Source organism: Boleophthalmus pectinirostris, unplaced genomic scaffold (assembly GCF_026225935.1).
Source record: "Boleophthalmus pectinirostris isolate CB_2022bp ecotype Guang Dong unplaced genomic scaffold, ASM2622593v1 HiC_scaffold_16, whole genome shotgun sequence".
Lineage (NCBI taxonomy): Eukaryota > Metazoa > Chordata > Actinopteri > Gobiiformes > Gobiidae > Boleophthalmus > Boleophthalmus pectinirostris.
The window spans coordinates 23,767,663-23,788,352 of NW_026571095.1; the positions used below are offsets into that span (position 1 = coordinate 23,767,663).

The 20,690-nt window shown below is 39.0% G+C and overlaps 1 protein-coding gene across 2 annotated transcripts in view; it reads right to left on the reverse strand.

The window, feature by feature from the left end:
* Nucleotides 1–20,690, reverse strand: part of LOC110164091 (protein tyrosine phosphatase receptor type F) — a 288,692-nt gene that overhangs the window by 110,163 nt on the left and 157,839 nt on the right. For both annotated transcript variants that reach the window (XM_020929120.2, XM_020929118.2), the window contains exons 7-12: nucleotides 20,282–20,551; nucleotides 14,668–15,249; nucleotides 13,559–13,692; nucleotides 10,768–10,912; nucleotides 6,058–6,363; nucleotides 1,004–1,197 (exon numbers count right to left, since the gene is read on the reverse strand). In XM_020929120.2, the coding sequence (XP_020784779.1) occupies nucleotides 1,004–1,197; nucleotides 6,058–6,363; nucleotides 10,768–10,912; nucleotides 13,559–13,692; nucleotides 14,668–15,249; nucleotides 20,282–20,551 (1,631 nt within the window). The remainder of the gene's footprint in view (nucleotides 1–1,003; nucleotides 1,198–6,057; nucleotides 6,364–10,767; nucleotides 10,913–13,558; nucleotides 13,693–14,667; nucleotides 15,250–20,281; nucleotides 20,552–20,690) is intronic.

Consider the following 20,690-nt stretch of genomic DNA (forward strand, 5'->3'; position numbering starts at 1 on the left):
ATGTTTGCCAAAGCAAATGAGGGTTAATAGCTGCACTCAAGGGCATCCCTCTGCCTGGGAACTGAACCAGCAACCTGCTGCTTTGCCTAAACACTGCGGCTAACCGTTTATCAGAGCCACACATGCGAGGCTGTTCAGATCTGAGTGGACCTGCGGCCAGGGAGCGCTTACTTGTTTAAATTCAGTGTTTTTGTTGGAGGCCATCAAGGGGGTGAGTCAAAGCGTGTTCGCGCAAGTGTTACTCAAGGCAAACTATCTCTACAGCCTCTTAAGCTGGTCCCAGAGACAGTCAAAAAGTGATAGTGGGCTTTTTGGTTTTAAGATATTCATGAATTTTTGAATCCCTCTTAAGGATTACAATCTTTCATCCATCTCGATGTGTTGCGGAGCTGTGGGCGTTTTGCAGCCGGCTGTATTAACGCGTCAAGGGCGATGTCAGTGAAATAAGTCTCATTTATAAACATGGCAACAAGGCAGTGCATATGTGCGGCTGCTTAAAAGACAGAGAGGTGCATTGATTCCACTAAGCCCGGTCCTGATGTAGCACGTATCAAATATTTAACAGCCATTACGGCGGAATTAGAATGTATCTTGTTAGGATGGCTAATCCGAAGCGGAGGGAGTGGGGCACCGGCAATTTAGAGTCAAATGTCACATGTAAGAAAGAAGGGGAGGGCAGGGGGCTGGTTCCACATGTGTCAGAGGATTGTGGGAGATGGAGTGTGAAGAATAGAAGGTAGCAGGGGAGCAATGGAGAATGAAAATAATGGGAAATGAACAGAAGACAGGTATAGACAGTGACAGAACAGGAGAGAGAGAGAAAGGGACAGAGAAAGAGAAGGAGAGAGACAAACAGAGAGAGAGAGAAAGAGTGAGAGAATGAGAAAGGGAATGAAAAAAGAGTTTGTGAGAGAGAGAGAATAATAATGATGGGAAATGAGCAGAAGATTGCTATGGACAGTGACAGAGGTAGAGAGACGGAGAGAGACAATGTGAGCAGTACCTGAGCCTCTGGCAAAGCTACGTCCATGATGTTAGGCTGTCCTCGCGGTTCTCCATTCTCCAGGCGGGAGAAGATGACTTGGTAACCCCGGATCTGCCCGTGCTGCTTCTGCTGGAGGGGTGGCTTCCAGGTCACACGGATGGCAGTGGAGTTCAGAGCTTCAACTTCCAGCTTCCTAGGGGGCGCTCCAGGCACTGTGGCCAGAAAGAAAAGGAAAAAAAAAACAAGGGAATAGGAGATGGATAGACAGACACGGACAGAGGAGAGAGCAGAATTAGAAATATGCTGAGGTTGGATTTTCGCTCGCTTTACCGGGTTTTATGAAGTGCAGCCAAAAAGTCCAAACTAAAAATAATGAGTGGAGAGTTATTTTACAGACTCTGCACTGGTTAAGGAAGTGGTATTTGAGCTGGCATCAAGTCAAAATCTCTTCCCCAGACTTGACTACTGTGTCCCCGAAACACCCCTGGAGTGGCAGCATGAGGTCTAGCAGTTTCTGTAATGCCCTTAATTCTGCTATGAAATTAGCCGTGTTGCAGCAACTTCAAACACATTAATTATAGAAGGCTCTCTCATAGGAGGAGACGCTCTGTATCAAGCAGCAAACAAAATGAGAAACGAGTGAGGGAGGAGAGGAGAAGGGAGGAAAGAGGAGGAAACAGGATTGTAGGCTGCAGATTTTTATCATTTAGTTTAAATGGTCACAATTAGGAAAACAAAATCTTGTGCAAACAGCAAGTCAACGCTTATTATGTAATGAACCTAGAGCTACCCCAATAATAGAACTTTAATCAAGATGGAGAAACAGTCATATGGAATTGTCATCGATATGCAAAGGGTCTACAGCCAATCTCCTGTCAGTTATTATAAAATACCGTGAAGTTTGAGCTACTGTGTCCAAATAATTTCCCTTGTGGGTCAAGAAAGTTTGTCTAAGTCTAAATGTGGTTTGAGTCCAGACTTTGGAGGAAGAAATTTGACTATTTTTGGGGGTTAAAAGGGAAAAGATAAACGCAAATAAGAAGGAAACTGCTTGTTTCTTTTTTGCAACCTTTTATCCCTGTACAGACCTGATCAGAAATACATGGGATGCTTCGATTTGCAGTTCACATTTCAGTCTACTCAAATGTTAATGATCCTTGGCCTATTTAAAATATGCACTCCAAACAGAATTCAGCCTAAAACATACATTGCGAATCTATTCACAATTGCAACGCTTGTCAGAAAACTGTAATTAGATACATTTTCTGAAATCACTTCAGCCCTACAGGACACAGGAAAGGAGTCATTTTAGCAGCTCTGTGGCAGAAATGGAGCATTAGAAGCCTTAACCTGCCACAGAAGTGAAATGTCAGCGCTGCTCAGAACAAGCTGCAGAGGAAAGAGGTGAGGAGGTGACTTCTGCTTACACCATCTCCTCATTAAGAATAATTGACAAACAGCACAGATTCAACGGAGCATGAAATGAGAGGGGACAAGATAAATACTTTGCTGCAGTTTCCTCAACTGAAGACAAAGATGTAAAACTTCCAGGCAGGGTGTAGAACTGTCCGAAAACAACAAATACAGTTGTATGCAGTACTTTCAAAGAGTTAGCAATGAATGGACCGACATTACATGGATTTTGGAAATAAGGGTAAGTTCACATTTACCCTTGTTTGGTCCTGATGTAGAACTGGTTTTGTCTTGTTCCAGTCTTAATAGTACTGGTGTAGCTCTGTGTTTACACTGTAAACCCGAATGCTCAAATTAATAATTAAATCAAATAATAAAAAAAAAAGTTAAATGCCGCACTTAATTAGAATTTTTAATTATCTGAATTTTGACACATTCAATTAAATATTTTAATTGCTTTAACCTAAATGTTTTAATTAAATATACATTTTTTTGTACATAACCTAATATTAATTAACAGTTAATTAAAATATTTAATCTTTTAGTAGGAAACAATGATCAACGATGAAGCCGTTTCACATGATTTGGACACTCAAATTCAACATTTCTCTTGATCAAAATGCCATTTTGTATTTTGTATTGTCCTTTTTTTATGCATGTGCATTAAAGGCAGTACATCAAGTTGCTTGGGTTAATAAAGAGAAAAAAGAAAAAATGCAGTTTAGAACATAAACAGAAAACAGGGCATACAATCGGTATTTTCAGACTTGTGCGTATAACTCTAAAACACCCAAAATGTAGTTTAAACTTCACTTTACACTTATTTAATTTATTTTGAAACGTCCACGTCCTGTGACCACTTCCTGTGGCAATGTGCCCTGTTTCCAGTGCAGGTGTCGGCCACAAAGGCGGCCATACCAGCAGCTCCAGCAGGATGTATACACGTTGCACTGGCTCTATGTTTCTCAATGGGAAAGCTGATCAAACTTGACTGGGCGCATTTACCCACTTGTATCAGGTCTACAGTGAAACTAACCAGCTGAACAGGCTTGTATTTTCTGTATGTACAGGCTGACCACAGCAAATGTGAGGATTTCAAAAGTAAATTTCAAAGCACTAATTAACAGTCTTTCTAAAACTTTGCTCTTTCAAACGATACATAACTGCCCCAGGAGCATGTTGTGCTGATGGTAAATACACAAATACAATAATAGATGCATGCTCTCTGTATATTTTGATAGGGATATGCACCTACGCTCACACAGAGCATAAAAACATAGGATGGATCCTATTTTCTGAAATCTACGTGTACATACGAGCACCTAGTGCATGCAGTGGAGCCGTCCTCATTCACTTTTAATGCATTCTAAAATTACGTCTCCAAAAGTTGCAGTTTTTATGGTCGTGTAGGGCGACTCATATAATACATATAAGTCAGATATTTTCAATGTAGACCTGACAGAAGTGGTGAAACACGCCCAGTTAAATCTGATCAGCTTCCCTTTGAGAAACACAGAGTCAGTGCCACGCGCATACATCCTACGTAAACACTGACACGTGCAGTGGAGCCAGGCCCTAACGTCCAAAGCAGCTTAAAGACAGATTGGGGAGGCTCTAAAATGGTTAAAACATGATTAATGACAGCAATAGTATTTGTTTTACCTCTGTGATGTCTTCACGGAGCCTTAAGAGTAAAGACCAAACATGGGACAAATTGGGACAGACTTCTGGTCTTTTTACAGGCCTCAGACATTGATAATATGGTAAAAAAACACACCGTTTACAACAGAGATTTGCTGATTATCAGTTAATCAGAAATGGATTTAATGTGTAAAGTTGTTTTAATGAAAATAAGCTCAAATTAAAAGTTTAACTTTTTTTTTTTTTTTTACCATTGTCTTTAACTCTAAATAAAAAATTAAACTTGTTTTTTTTCCCATTGTCTTTAACTCCCTCTTTGCTCTCTTTCTTTTTTACCCAGATGCAACATGATGCCCAATGCTCACACATGACGCACAACTTTGTTTCACGCTCTTCCAGCATAATCCAAGAATTTGAATTCCATGCATGTAAGTGCCAACATGATAATCACACCAAGTAGCTACTAGTGGTGTTTTTAAACTTGGATGATGCCTTATTAAGTAATTCCCTGGTGTGTTTGTGTTCATCTTTCATTTTGTGCTTATAGAACCATGTTTATTCTGGCCCGGCAGAGTAAAATACATATCACTATGGCTTTTCATTGATATTGGTGTGTGTTTATTACAGGAGTACACGGCAGAGCCTGTTCTATCCAGTGCACCTGTGGCTCTTCTGTCCAGAGTTTGTGGAGCAGAAAACTGTCTAATCAAATATGGAAACAAAGTCTCCATCTTATTGAGAGGGACAAGAGGTCATCACATTAGGAAACTTCCCAGAAGCATTTCTGGTAATGTTTGGACTCACAGTATGTATTACATCTTAACTATCCTAAACATCCAAACCATACTTTTATGTTTGTGCAGAAAGTACTTCTGAAAGCTTCCCCCCAGACTGCAGACTTAAAAAATTATTTGCCAGTTTAAATTTAATGCTGTTATTACACATGTCATCTTTATTTAACTCTTCAGTGTTAGAAAAAATGTTTAACCTGTTTGAAAATGTGGGGGATAAGTGTTTGTGCCCTTTTGCAATTTATTCGATCCAGTGAAATTGAAACTGACTAAATCTATTTCTGAATTTGTATTCTATTAGCAGTGAATAAAAACATTGAAACTGAATATGTTTTTTCACTTTTTATTAAGTGTAGTAATTGCATATTTGTTAGAACATTAATAGTTTTTTATTTAGTTATTTAATTTGTGTATATATATATATATATATATATATATATATATATATATATATATATATATTTATTATATTATTATTATTTTTTTGTAAAATAAGTAAATTAAAAATAGGTAAATGGCTGCTTAACTTTTTTTGTGATCCCAAGTGTCTAAAATCTTTAGAATGTAATTAAAGATTTTGTGTGATACTTACTCATATTTTTAATTTACATTCATTAAAAACAATAACACTATAAACTTAAAAAAAAAAAAAAAAAATTGGGCAACCATTTACCTCAGTTTTTTTTAATTACTGCTTAATTATTCGAGTTTACAGTGTAGTCACAATTTTGATGCGCACAAGTGTTGTCTCTATTTCAGTACTAAGGAATAGACTTGATACAAAATACTGATTCTGATACCACAATGTCTCAAAACTTTTAGACAACAGATTGTGATATTCTACATTTTGTTTCTAAATTACCATGTGGTTTTATGTGAGTATAATTGCTGCCCAGGTAGGTTCCATAGTGGTCCATGGGCATATGCAGTACACTAGTCTATGTGCTCTTATACTTGTCCTGATACAGATCAAGACCATTCCTATGTTTTTTGACAACCCTAGAGCGCACCCTAAAATCTAAAAAAGTAATTATATAAAGTTAACAATTGAGATTAAGTGAACATTTGAATACTGTTAATTTTACATCTTTCACTTCAATTGTGCAAACTAAGAAGCAACAGCATTATACTTTGGTTAATACAGAGGAGAATATAGTAGGAAGACACAGCCTTATGCCCCGTTAGAGAGTGGAGTCTGCAGCGTGGCGTTCTCCACAGTCGACCTACCATCCTCTTTGGTTTTCATCCTGACGGGGGCGCTCTCGGGGCCCGGGCCTACATCAGTGTGCGCCCTCACCCACACCTGATACTCAGTCCACTTCTCCAGGCCCTCCAGCACGTAGCTACTGGCATCCGCCCCGATCCCGGGCACATCATGTCTCTCCGTGTCTTCTCCGGACAGGGCCTGGTAGCTCACGGTGTAGCGCACGATGGCGCCGTGGCGACTGGCGGCGGGAGGGGCCACCCAACTCACCTTGAGACTGGTGGAGCTGAGGCTGAGCAGGTGCACGTTCTGAGGGGGGGCGGAGGGGGCTGTAGGGGAGGGAGGGAGGACACCACCAAGGGGCACGATCAAGCAAACAAAAAAATCAACAAACACTCAAGCAAAATGATAAAAACACAACTGTGAAGCTTTTTGTACAGTGTGAAGTTGAACTGAATCAAACTAAATACTTTATATATGATCTATTTCACTGTCCCATATCTACTATCCCTACTTGCCCTCTGATCTGTTATGGTTCCTCATGAAAAAACATACCTGGAGTTGTGTTTTGTTTCATTTACACGTCTAACACACAAACCCTGCATATTTAGGCAACTACCGCTTCATGACATCACAGCGTCGAGCATTTTGAGCCAGGGAGACGTAGATAGACTAATAAAGGGTAACTCAAACATGTGTGAATGAAACAAAGCACTCTGGGTAAGTTTTTCATGAGGTAACAACATTCTAACATGGCTTAAGGCTCACAAGAGTAAATTTTGCATAATATAGGACCTCTAAGGAATGGTTACACTATATAGGTACATACATTTTGTGCATTTCATTTGTTTTGTCTATTCATGGGTTTCAGCTTCCTATTATATGCAAAATTGTGAGGATTTTACCCATTCAAAATGTATAATAACTTGTTTTACATTGGTAATCACTATGGCAAAGGTCATTATTTTTCATCCTTCTCAAACTCATGAATAGCAGGAAGATCAACTCAATCCTTTGCTACTGAAGGTACAATATGTACCTCCTAGTATATATGTATTATTATTCTCACCCTGCAGTTGTTAAAGCTAATATACACATACATCCTCATTGATTTCACACTTTACATTTAATTACACAATGTTTGTCACACTGAATACAAAAAGCTTCCTTCTGCCTCCAGACTGAGAGGTTGCTGGTGCTGTGGCTGTCTCAGTATTTATGTATAGGGTCATAAACCACCACAAGAGGGTGCGCAGAATAATAAATGGATCCAGATTTTACAACATGCTGTTTTTGTAAAGGTCAATATTGTCCTCAAATGGCCCCTCTGAGGCTCATGAACTAGTCCCTGTGAAATCTGCCAACTGATCAGTCACTGGACGTTGTACATCAACTTTATTTGTACAAGATAAACAACACCAGTTATACTTTAAAATCCCTTAAGGTATGTAACTAGTAGTATGTAACTTTTCTGGTGAAGGGTCTGCCAGATACGTGTCTCCATAGACATCACGTTGCTTTGCCAGAAATGTTCCACAGTAAGGCATTAAACCAGGCAAAGGACTTAAAGGTCAGATCTATGGAGAGGCAACCCTGCTCACAGTAAGAATGGTTGTTTTTGATATACCTATAACTGAACTGCAATATGCCATAGTGTGTAACATTTTAGGCAAATCTAACCACCTCCATGGAGACAAGCACGCGGCAGACCCTCCACCTGCAAAGTTCCACATTGTAACTTTAATTATAATTTGTCAGATTAGAATATTGCATATCATTTTTCATGTTTGTGTGTCATTGACAGGACTAGCAATATAAAAAGCAGTTTATGTTGTGGTAAATTACAAATGTTACTTATGAATAGGTCAGATTGTAGATTGAATAAGACAACAGCAGCAGCAGCAAAACAGAAACTCTCAGCACCAGGAGTAAATAATAGTAACTAAAACACATTAAAACACATTTAACACAATAGCATTCAAAATGTTCATGCGCCGTGACAAGAAATTATTCAACTCAGGAAAAAAAAGGCCTTCGCAAAATCGAAAATGTGAACCAAACAAAAAGAAATTCAAAACAAGTTGTTCCTATGAGGCATGCCTGGGAAATGTCTCTTTTAATAAGCAGAGCAATGAACAGCGCGCTCACAGAAGAACTCAATACACCGGGGCCAGAACAGCGCGTCCAAGTTCAAAATATTAAAGGTTATCCAAAGAAAAGTGTCTATTAAAAGAGCGCCGTGACTCAGAGAGGAGCGCACCAATGATTCACGGACCTGACAAAGATGTATGCATTTCAATTGGGATCAGACTACCGCAAAACAATACTAGACATTCACAAAGTTTGACAAAGTAAGTTGGCTGCAACGCTGCGAGAAGTCAATACTGCTTCTCATTGTGAACTTTCTATTCAGCTGTCATTTTGATAGCAGTTGTTTATTCTGTGTATATATTATTTAGTATTCATGGTTTTGTAAGAACATGTGGTAACTTGAACAATAATGTGCAGTAATTAAAGGTCCTATATTACACAAAAATTGCTTATTGTGAGCCTTACGCCATGTTGTGTTGTTGCTTTTTCATCACACACATACCCAAAGTCGCGCTGTGTCATTCACATTCGAGAAATCCTGCAATCATCTCCAAAGATCAAAATGCTCTGTTGCAACATTGTGATGTCATGTAGTGGTAGTTTTCAAGTTAATGGCGATCTTTTACCTTAATTCAGTAAAGCAATTTCAGGGCTGAGTAAGTCTAGTGAAGATGTATGGAGTTTAAAAACACAATGGAGCACTTACCACATGACATCACAAGGTGGAACAGAGTGATTTCGGTTTGAGAGAAGAACTACTCCAGGTATGTTTTGATGAGGAAACAACATTATAACACAGATCAGAAAATAGCGTAATATAAGCCCCTATAAGTCACAATGTATTTAAGATTAGAGGTCGTGTCAATTATGAATCAACACTAGTAGTATTCACGTTAATTAATTAAGCAAATTTAAAACACAATTTAAAAATCCATCCACCATTTCAGCAATGTAAGGTCAACTTATTATGTTGGCAGAAGTAATTAGTGATTTCAACAATATTTATGAAGAAACTGCAAGGTTTTTGGAGTTATTAATTTAAAAAGCTGTTTTTGCTCTGCTCAAAAAGAAACAAACCACAACAGAAAAAAAAAAAGAACGACGACAAAAACTACACATTTAAATTAGGGGAAATAGACCACCATTCTCTGCCATTGTCTGCTAGGAGATTGTTGATTATCACCTGCTCTTTGCCAGCTCACCACCAGGGGGCTGAGTAAAATGTTAGAGTAAAGTGCCCATTACTGAGTGATTCCAACCCCACAGTCAGCAGCAGTCAAAGTGACAGGGATATAAGTCAGTGCTTGACAGACGTGTAAAAAAATCCAGGTATTCTGTCACTACTAATAAGACCAGATTTCAAAAAAAGAGAAATATAAGCTTTTCTAATGATGCAGTCCCACTAACCTTGTCATGCAGCATGTAATGGGAGCGTGTCTGCTGGTTACAAGATGTTGTTTTGAACTTTACTATTTGCTCTGCTAACTTCCCGGATCCCAAGTGTTGTGTAATGCTAATAATTGTTTTGGATGTGCCATTGTATAATAAGGGCAGCCTAGTGTCTTTGCTTTACAATAAACAACATAAAATTTGGTACCCTGGGAGAATTTTTATCTACTTTATACGTGGAATTAAGGATTTTAATCACAATGCCGGGACTACAATGTGTATACTTAATTCATGGGAACCTGCCTTCCTGGTTTAGTACTCAGTTTAGTCCCAGTTTTGATAGGCTACAAAGATATTTATCACAAAAATCAGACATAAAACCTTTAATTAGACCCACAACATGGTTTAAAGTTTCAATATGGGTTCAATTTATTCTAAACTAAGATTAGACAAGTAGTAATTATGGTTAAGGTGAGGATAAGGCTGCAGGAAATTAATGCAAGTCAATGTAATACCTTCATAAGACATCAAAACGTATGTGTATGGATGTGTGTGTGTGTGTGTGAACGCGCCCTCAATAATCTCAGTCTGGTTTTAAACTTCACAAAATGTCTGACAAAACTTTCTAATACTGTCCATCACTCCCCATAGTATATGTCTGTAACCTATACCCCTCTTTAATACATAATAAAATACACAAATATACCATTCTTTGCTTTACTACAGTTTACTTTTGAGCTATATTTTCTCTATTTGGCAAGTCTAAAACTGGCCATATATCTACCGCACACTAGCCAGGCCCCTGGAGGAGAGCTTGAATGAGCACGATTTAACAGCAGAGGCAAAAGTCAGCAGTCCATTGGCAGAGAATGACATTTTGAGTGCTGGCACTGTAAAAGCACATAATGATATAAGGCAAAATAACACGGCACGCTTGACAAATGTGGGAAGAGGGACACACTAAACGTACCTTTGGCTCGACCTGCCCCCGGACACGCGCACATGGGGGTTAGTGTTGGTGATGGGTGGGGGGTGGGTGGGCATGGTTGCTTGGTCAGCATTTTGCTACGCCGATATTGACTTGACATTCAAAAAGGGCCCACGCTAATAAGGAGCTTTGAAACTAAAGTGGACGACCTCGCATTTGCCGGGCCCCGCGTTGCAGATGGTGACAGTTGCGGTGTGATCAACCGGTTAGTTAGTGGACAAAAAGGAGAGAAGAAAGTTATAGAGATCATAAGAGGGGGACTCACTGGACTGGGCGGTGCGGGCTTCGATGGGTTGCGTGTAGACCCCCAGGCCGACTTCGGAGCGCGCGGCCAGGATGAAGCGGTACAGTGTGTCAGGTTTAAGTCCATCCACCACATGGGAACCGGCAGGCTCGATCACTTTCTGTATCTGGAAATAAAGTAATATTAGTAAGTAGGGATGTAACAATAACTGAAATATCGTGATATCTTATTGCCAGAGTTCTCACAATAATATCATGGACCATCACAAAATATCGAATTACAAGTCTCTTTGCTTAATTTAAGAGTTATGGTGCAGCAAAAAGACAGAGGGAACTACATAGACCATGATCCTTTGCACCATTTCAGTGTAGTCTGCAAGAAGGACTAACAATTCTAAGTACTTTTAAGTCTTAGTAATCGCAATAAATATCACACCGTGAGGTTCATACCGTGACGATATCGTATCGTAAGACTTGGATATCGTTACACCCTTATTAGTAATTTCAATTTCTAAAAACTTTTCTCCTTTGGGTTTGCAAGTATTGGAAAGTTAACCCAGCTGCTTTGGGTCTTAAAGAGGGAGTATTACACTTCTCTTCTCTTAGATCACCATGTTATCTTTTATTGTTTTGAAAATGCTTTATTCGAAAACAACAACGTTTCATAAGCTTCAGTTTTGTTTTTGATGCTCTCACACTCCTCCCCCTTTGGTTCTCCACGCTAAGTCACTCCCCCTTCAGAGCACTATCACATTACAAGTGACTGATGCATTCCGCTAATGAAACTACTGCACATCGCATCAGGTTTGTGAAGTTGTAGTATACTGTTTTGTATTATGCTTTTGCTATATTTAGGGGAAATTGCTGTACAGGAGCATGGCTTTGCTTTGGAGAGGATCCAACTGCTAACAGTAAAAAGGGTTAGAGAGATCCAGGAGAGATCCCTAGATTACTCAAACATGCATGGATGACATCTAAAGCCTCTTCAGGCATGTTTTAATCTTTAAATGTTGATTCAGATTCATCCTACTTTATTAATCCCACTTGGCGTCATTTGTTTGAACAGTAAAAAAAAAAAAAAAAAAAAAAGGAAAATAGTGAACAGACAAATCAATATTCAACCCACAGCTAAGCAATTCTGAAAAAAAAACCCCAAAAAAAACAATAAGAAAAAGATAATGAAGATACAATTTCATAATTAAAATTTAAAAGGAAAGTAGCGGGTAAATTAAAAATAAAACATCTGGAAAGTTCCACACTTGATTAAGGATCTGAAGGAAACTCGGCGCATATTATTAGTGGTAGGGAAAATTTGAGTAGTTGGGGGGGGAAACTACGCAGACACTGGGATAGAAACCCAATGCACTCCTTCATTCATCTACAAGGAACTACTATTGTTTATTAGGATATATTTTAAAGTAAGCAAAATATTTTAACATTAATCAACTTAAAATCTGAAAAACATATACACAGAAATAAAATCACAAAGTTGTTCTTGACTAGGATGACGCAAACTCTCCATTGCGAGTTTAAAATTTCTAGATGACACTTTGGGGTTTACAAGTGGTGGTCTGGCTGGTTTTAATGAGGTGCCATGGCACAAGAAGAGAAAACAGTCCTGTCAAATGTCTACTGTACGTCTTGGCATTGGCCCGGGAGCTCACTGCATTACTGTAACAACGCTGCAATTGCATCATAAAAAGCTAAATTTATTCGGGTTTGAAAGCAGCGTGCCATGGAGTGGAAGAGAGAAAGAGGGAAAGAGAGACAGACAGACAGCAAGATGAACACAGAGGAGAAAACCAGGCCAGGAATTATAAACTAGGGCTGCCCAATTTTGAGTAAGATGTGCAAGATCGCAACATCAGCAAACAGGATGCATGAAAAATCCATAATTTGAAAAACTTTACATATACTTCCAGTTGTTATCAAATCAGACATTACAATAAAATCTGCTAAAAGTAATTAAAAATATTACCAAGCTCTGACACCAAGTCGTAATTCCTTTCATTTATCTTAACACTTTAACATTGTTATTTTTTTGGTTCTCCCAATAATGATCAAGTCCTAGTTGAGTAGAAAAAAGGGTGGCAGAGGCAGTCTGATTTCCGGTGTATTTATTAATTGTCACGGCTCAGATCAGATCCTATTTTTAAAATCCATCAGAAATATTTTCAAAACAAAAGAAAAAACTATTGTCTAGTGTCATTTTTTGGCAATATCAGTGCAAACGCCTGTGAAATGAATCTCTTTGTTCTGTTTTCAGTGGCTCCTGCAATTTCAAGTAGTAGCTGACAACACGCAGCACTGCTCTGATTACAGCGAGGTGCTTCAATTTACAAATATTTAGCTGCAGGAGCGGAGTTTAAAGTATGGATAAATCACAGTGTGCCTTGTATCTCTTCGCCCAGTTTAGCAGCTCCATGTGCAATGTGGTGCAGCGGGAGTTCAGATGTTTAGTCCTACTATAGTGTGCCAAAATAATCTATTACATTATCATCAACTATCTATTTATTCAGTGCTTATTGAGCATATTTTCTTCATATTGTGCAGTTTTATGACAGTATAAAGTAGTGTGTTTTGACAAGTTACTAGCATTAACATGTCAAAATAATGCATTAGATAAAAAACTATTCACCAAGTTCATGAAGTATATTTTCTTCATATTGTACAGCGTTATTACAGTATAAAGTATGGTGTTTTGACAAGTTAGTAGCATTAACATGTCACAATAATGCATTAGATAAAATACTTTTCACCAAGTTTATGAAGTAGCCTTATTATTATCGTCTAAAGTAGAGTTTTATGTTTACCCAGACTTCCGAGCCGACCTCCCCGTACTGCAGCTCATATTTGGTGATGGGGTCTTGTACGGGCCAGAGCCACGTTAGCATGATGCGGTCATCCTGTTCCGCTTCGGCCTCAAAACTGGACGGCTGAGCAGGGACTAGAACACAAAACAAAACAAAGGCCAATGAGAACACATAACTTACACTGAAATGCCGAAACACTGTCTGCTGTAATAACCATAATCTTTACAATGTGTGTTCAAGCACTTACTAATGGCAAATCTGATCTCAACATTAAACCCAAACTTGAATGGGGCAATAGACGGTTATGTAACTAATATAAATTTTCCATGGCTTTGCTGAAGATGTCCCGGGGGTAAGTTAAAGGATTTTAAAGTGAGAATAATTTTGGAAAAGGTCAGTGTCCGGAACAGGGCAGGAGATTGTAATACTGGTTATGGAGAGTTGAACAAACCGCAGAAGTGCCATTGGAATTAACAGCATTATGGGGGGTTCTGGAAGATAAAACAAGAGGAATAGGACTCATTTTAAGCTTGGTTAGTCTAGGGTAAAAATGTATATATGCTTATTATTTGTTATGGATATTACAGACGTATATTCCATAGAAGATTATACTGCAAGTTGCTTTTGCATTAATAACCATGAACCATCACAAAAAAGTAGTATTAATATCACATTAAAAAGTAACCACATGCATAATTGTAAATTTATTTGCTCTAAATTACCTTGATTCTCAGATGGTACAATATCTTTTCACTTATAAAAAGCCTAACACTTAATTATTCATATTTTTTATTGACTAAATCCATGATGGCTATTAATTGACTGAAGAAAGTATTCACGACCAACCCTAACAGAAAAGCATATTATTGCCATTTTATTAGATCGCTGGTGTAATTAAGAAGATATTTTTATTATCTGTAATAGTTCATAATTGATTTTACTGGTTACGCTTTTATTTGTATTTGAGCTTATGCACAGCACATTGAAAACTGTTAATAAAACGAGCTACATAAAAAAAGAATTTGGATTTTGATATTATTAAGCTAAAAAACTTCAGTCTAAACTAAATATAGGCACACTTTTGCAGTCCACACATAGACCGGGCTCACCTCCCTGCTGTGTCTTCACTTGCAGGATGTCAGAGGGCGGTCCGTCTCCCACTGAGGTGAAGCCCAAGACCCTCAGGCTGTACGTGATGTCAGGGATCAGACCTGAGATGGTGGTGAGACTGCTGTCATCTGTGTTGTGTTTTTGCCACGCGCTGAGAGGGGCCGTTAGATCCGAGCTGTAGTAGACCCTGTACCCTCTTATCTGCCCGTTTGGCTCCTCGGGCGGCTCCCATTGGACAAGCATGGTACTGGCGCTCAGCATGCGGGCTTGTACGTGCAGGGGAGGCGAGGAGGGGGCCTGCTCTCCGGTCCGGGTCTCCACTGGGTCGCTGGGGGGTCCGCGGCCAATGTTGTTCACGGCCATGACTCGGAATTCATACTCGGAGTAAGGGCTGAGACCGCCGATGCTGTAGCGGGTAGTGGCCACGCCCTCCACTTCTTGGAAACCGTTGTCGGAGGATTTGGCCTTGTATTGGATCATGTAGTAGGACACCGGCTCGGGGTTGCCAGAGTCCCAGGTCAGAGTGACGCTGGTGGCTGTCGTCTCGGTGACGGTGAGGGAGGTGGGGGGCTTTGGCAAGGCTAAGGAAGAGATCAAATGTAAGTTTATTAGTTTGATGTTTAAGAGTTACTTAAAAAAAAACATTAACATAAGATAATAAAAAATAGCAGAAGGAAATGTGTTTTCTAATACAGCAATACAGTTTCAATTCTCCACCAGTTAAACCACCTTACTGTATTAATCCCTGTGGAGTGTACACAAAATTGCATTCAGTGTTTGCAATGATTCAAAGGAAATTAAAAACGCATTTAATTTAGTTTTTAGATGTCATATATGTAAAGGGACAGAAAAACATTCACTCGCATTTATTTACAAGCAAACCTAAATCTGCAGTGTCGTTCCATGATCATTACTCTTACATACATACATCAGCCGCTATTTTCTAAAGTGGACTGAGTAACTAAAGTCCTGCACGTCTGCTTTTGAGAACTGGTCTGGTTATAGCTGTAAAATTGCTATGAATTGCAAAAATGATTCCTATTGAGAGATCAAATGGGAAGTCTCAATATTTAGATGTAAACGTATACAGTATGTAAACAGACACTCACATTTATTTAGTCTTGTGTGTCTTTTAGTAATGTCTGGGTGTTTAAATCAAATCATTTTACACAATAATAAAATAACTCAGACTTTTCATTCCACAAAACTCACAAAAATCCAGCTACAGGTACATAAAACGTAACCATACACAGGTTTAATGCTACAATGTTGTTCCATGATCATTACTCTCCATCAACGGCCATTTTCTACAGTGGAGTGAGTGACTAAAACCCCATACTTCTGCTTTTGAGAGCTAGTCGGGCTATAGCTGTGAAAGCGCTCACAAATTGCCAAAATGATTCCTGTTGAGAGTGAATGAGAAAAGCAAACAAAAGCGGAGGAGCGGGGTCTTCATTATGGCTCCTCTTGTGCGGAGCCACTGCAGCGCCTCTAAATAGCTGTGACATTCGGAACATCGACGGGCAGAGCGGGGACTGCGATCAATACATTCAACAACAGATAAGAAGCAATAGGTAGACAACACTACAGGAACGACCATGTAAGGGCGTGCTGGTGAAGGGAATTAGCCGCCAACACCTGGATTAAATGGCCATAATGAAAATCTATAAATAAATTAGACTGCAGATAACACTAGCTGGTTTGAATGCAGTAATCTCCACGCAAGTGAAAGGGGAAGGCTATACTGTAGGTAGTATTGACCAGCGTGCTAATCATTATTCATATGTTGAGTAATAACTGCAAAGCAAGGTGGATAATGTACATAGTGGCATCTATATCACAGATGGGCCAATATTTACTCCAGTGACTTCTTCGACACTTGTGGAATCAATGGGGATTATGAAAAAAAAAAAACAAAAAAAAAACAATATAGCAACAATTAACACAACGTAATCAGACCTTTCATCTTTCTGCGACCCCCTTTTGAAACCCCCACACCGACTTTTTTAATTATATGTGACTTTTGTGGTGGAGGGTTGGCCTTCTGATTGTCTCCATGGAGATGTTATTGCGTTGCATATTATGGCATTAAAGAAGGCATGTTGAGCTTGAGCCTGCTCTATATTAATAATCTATTTGGTGAATAATTACATATGCATATCACCGATTAAGAAAATAAAATTGGAGAACAAAGTAAGTTCAGAGCAATGGGCTTATTAGCGTGATTCATCAGACGGTTTCACTTCGTAGAAACCGTCTGGCCTCGCAGCATTAGGATTTGTTCGCTCGATGATAGGCGGGTACTGTTTTTGATTTATCCGATCGCTGCTATTTGGTCGTGACATATGTAATGCGCTGCTCACGGGGTTAACTGGTATATTAAGCTTTTCCCAAATCCCTTAGGAAGAAGGGCACAAACGTCTGCCCCTTGATAAAATTCACCAAACTTTCTCTATATTCCGGCTTTAAATCCTTGATCTCGGGAATCGTTGCCAACACAGAATATACGGCTCTTTGCTGATTGGCTGGTGCCCGAATTCGCAGTTCCTGGGTTTTTGCAAACCGTCTAGTGTATTCCGATTCCTGACCTAGTCCCTGGAGAGAAATGAAATTGAGCGGTGACACTAGGTGGTGCCAGTCTGGCTATGGGGTTATAGCATTGGCGGTGAAAATGTTGAAAATAAGCAATTAAAAATTACTCAAACATGCACTAATCATTCCTAATATAACTTCGAGAGCATAAATGAGAAGTGTCTATTTATGGAGACAAGCAGGAGATGCCACCAGGCCAGGTTACAGGTCAGATCTGTGGAGAGGCAAAATGGCTCACTGTAAGAATGCATGTTTTCAATGTATATTTTACCCATGAAACACATGTAACTGAATAAAAAGTCTAACGCCATACTATGGGAGAAGCTGCACATCGCCACCAGAAAAGTTACACAGTGCCCCTTTAAATGTTCAAAATGGTGCCACTTTTGAAGAGTCAATTCAGAGTCACTCCAACACTACTCTGTCACTGTAAAATAGCTCTTGTGAATCATAATCAATATAACTATAATTTAACACAAATTGTCACCATTTCAGAATAATAAATGATTTGTCCCTCATTGTTATCTGACAAGACTCACACAGTCAATGTTTCATTAATTCTTAATTATGCCTTGAGGCCGGGCATTTTGTTATCTTAATTTTACACTTCGCTGAAATTGTAATTGTAGTGGCAAGATGTTATCAAAAAGGTTAAGAATGTCTATTATTTTTTGGAAAACCGGCACAGACCAGGGTACAATGGGCTGTTAAGTAGCATGAGCAGGGTGAAATTAGCCAATTCTTCTTTAATTTTGCCATTCAAGAAGTAAAAAAAATGTTTTTACTGAATTTCAAAATAAGTTACTAACTGAGTATTAGGGCTGTAGACGACTAAAGAAATTCTTGTTCAACTAAAGATGTATCAACTAAAAGGAGGCGTGGCAAAGGCTCTCAAAACTATTACGTAAAGCTATGTAACTGACCCAAATTGCACTCAGAAGACTACACCTGCACTGGAGTTCATACAAAAACAACAATTTATCCAGAAAAAATACTAGGAAACAATGTATTTATATAAAGACAGCGACTGAATACTACAATATCCATTCAAAATAAAACTGAAAAACATGTGGCTGCAATGACATAGCAGAAGAACATAGTTAAAAACAGGGGTGTGGTTTTTCAAAATACAAAAATAGGTAACAAAAGACTAATAATATAATAACAAGGGAACTAGACAGTGAAACTCAAGTTGTTTTGGCAGGACTGATTCAAACAGGTGGGGAGTGGCGTTGGAAGGCATGCGAAAAGTACAATGGGGTGAACTGAAAGAGGGATTAAGATGAAGGAAATACCGGGGAGTTTGTCGACAGGGGCGGGGGCAGTCACGTAAAATGGAGGTTAACATGAGACGAGGGATTTAATGTTATGAAAATGACCAACCTTTAGCGGGGTCTGAGTCTAGATGGACTTGATTTGAAGGTTAGCGATGGACAATGGACGGGGAAGTGAAAAGGAAGACAGTACAGTGAAATATGATAGAAGTGAATGACGATGAAATGGCCATGTATGAATGATAAGACCACATACGATCTTAATCATACATGCACGCTTAGGTACATACAGATTAAGGCTGTGTTCACACTTGAAATTGGTTTAGATTTGATTAGGTTCTATTCTAGTCCTGGTTTAGTCATGGTCTAGACCAGGTTAAGCTCTGGGGTTAGTTCCGGTTTAGTCCCACTTGGTATGTGGTGTGTGCAATTGTGAACACAGCCAAACTGTAAGAAGGGTAAATGGTTAAAATATCAGTAGAAGGATGTCTCAAAAGCTTTTCAGATGGTAAAAAGAGGACATTTATTCAACTACAGTAGTCACAGGAATCTAATTATCTGAACTATTCGTACAAACTTGATGTAATTAATGCAAACCCTTACTTATCTTACTATTTATCAAGATGTTTTCCTTGCTGCTGTTGGCTATAAACATACCCGGAGCTGCGTTTCGTTTCATTCACACATTCATTCACATGTTTAGCACACAAACCACGCAACCATGTAGGCTGAGTTCACTCTGGTCCACCTTCTGATGTCATGATGTAATGCAGGAAGTGCTTCACTGTGTTTTCCAACGACATACCCATTCACAAGAACCATTTGGACAATTTCAGCCCCGAAACTGCCAATCTCAACTGAACAAAAGGTAAAACGACCACTTCAAGGCATCACAAGGTGGAACTAAGTGTTTTGAGCTTTGGGGATGTGGACAGCCTAATAATAAAGGGTCACTCAAACATGTGTGAATGAAACAAAACTCAACCCTGGGTATGTTTTTTGAGAAGCTTACAACATTCCAACATGACTGAAAGCTCAGAAGAGTTATATACTGTATTTTTTGGACTATAAGGCACACCGGATTAAAAGGTGCAATATCAATAATGTTGAATTATCTTTTCTATTTTCATACTTGGGCGCATCAGGTTATCAGGTGCATTAAGTGAAACAAATGGACGACACTTAAGACTTGAGACTTTTTTTATATTCTACTAGCACTTAAATATAGATTGAGTAATAATGCGTTTAATGCAGCTTTGTGCACATTTGTTTACATTTTACAGAAACAAAACTTAAAACCACACGGCTAATTTGCATAAACTATAAGTGATAAAAAAACAAAAAAACAAAAAACAAAAAAAAACTCACTCCTTGTGAACAAAGAACACAACTCAGTGGAAGAGATGTAAAAATCAGTTCGAGGTCACTAAGCACAACCAGAATTAATACATAAGGCGGACCAGATTATAAGGCACACTGTCGATTTTTGAGAAAATTAACAGATTTTAAGTGCGCCTTATAGTCCGAAAATAAGGTAATTATGCCTTATTTGACACCAGTCTCTTGCTATTTTTGCTACTAATTTAGATTTTATTATTACCATTTATCGATTTTTTCCCCCTCTTTGTTATTATAATTTATTGTGATGTGTGAGCTACTGTGTCTAAATAATTTCCCCTGTGGATCAATAAAGTTTGTATATGTCTAAGAGTCAATTTCGAGCATTATAAGACCTCAGTAGACTTACCTTTGACTGTGACCTGAGCAGTAGCCTCAATGATGCCCAAGGAGGACATTGCCACACAGGTGAAGTTGGCCGACTCCCTGATATTGGTCACCTCCAGCACGTTCCGTCCCAGGGGCATGTTCTCCTCTTCGGTCAGATCTTGGCTGCCCTTGGTCCACTTCACGTAGGGCATAGGAGAGCCCACCGCCACGCAGGTCAGGTTGACGCTGCCACCCGGCATCACCTCCTGGTTTGTGGGAGGAATGGAGAAGCGCGGAGCCACTCTGCGCACTGGGGAAAGCAGAAGTCAAAATAAAATAAAGTTAGTAAGCGGTTTTTAAATACACTTCAGTACAAAAAAATTAAGATTGAAGTTTGTGTACAAATCATATTACTCAAGGATTAGGGCTAGGAAGTAACAAAAAATATT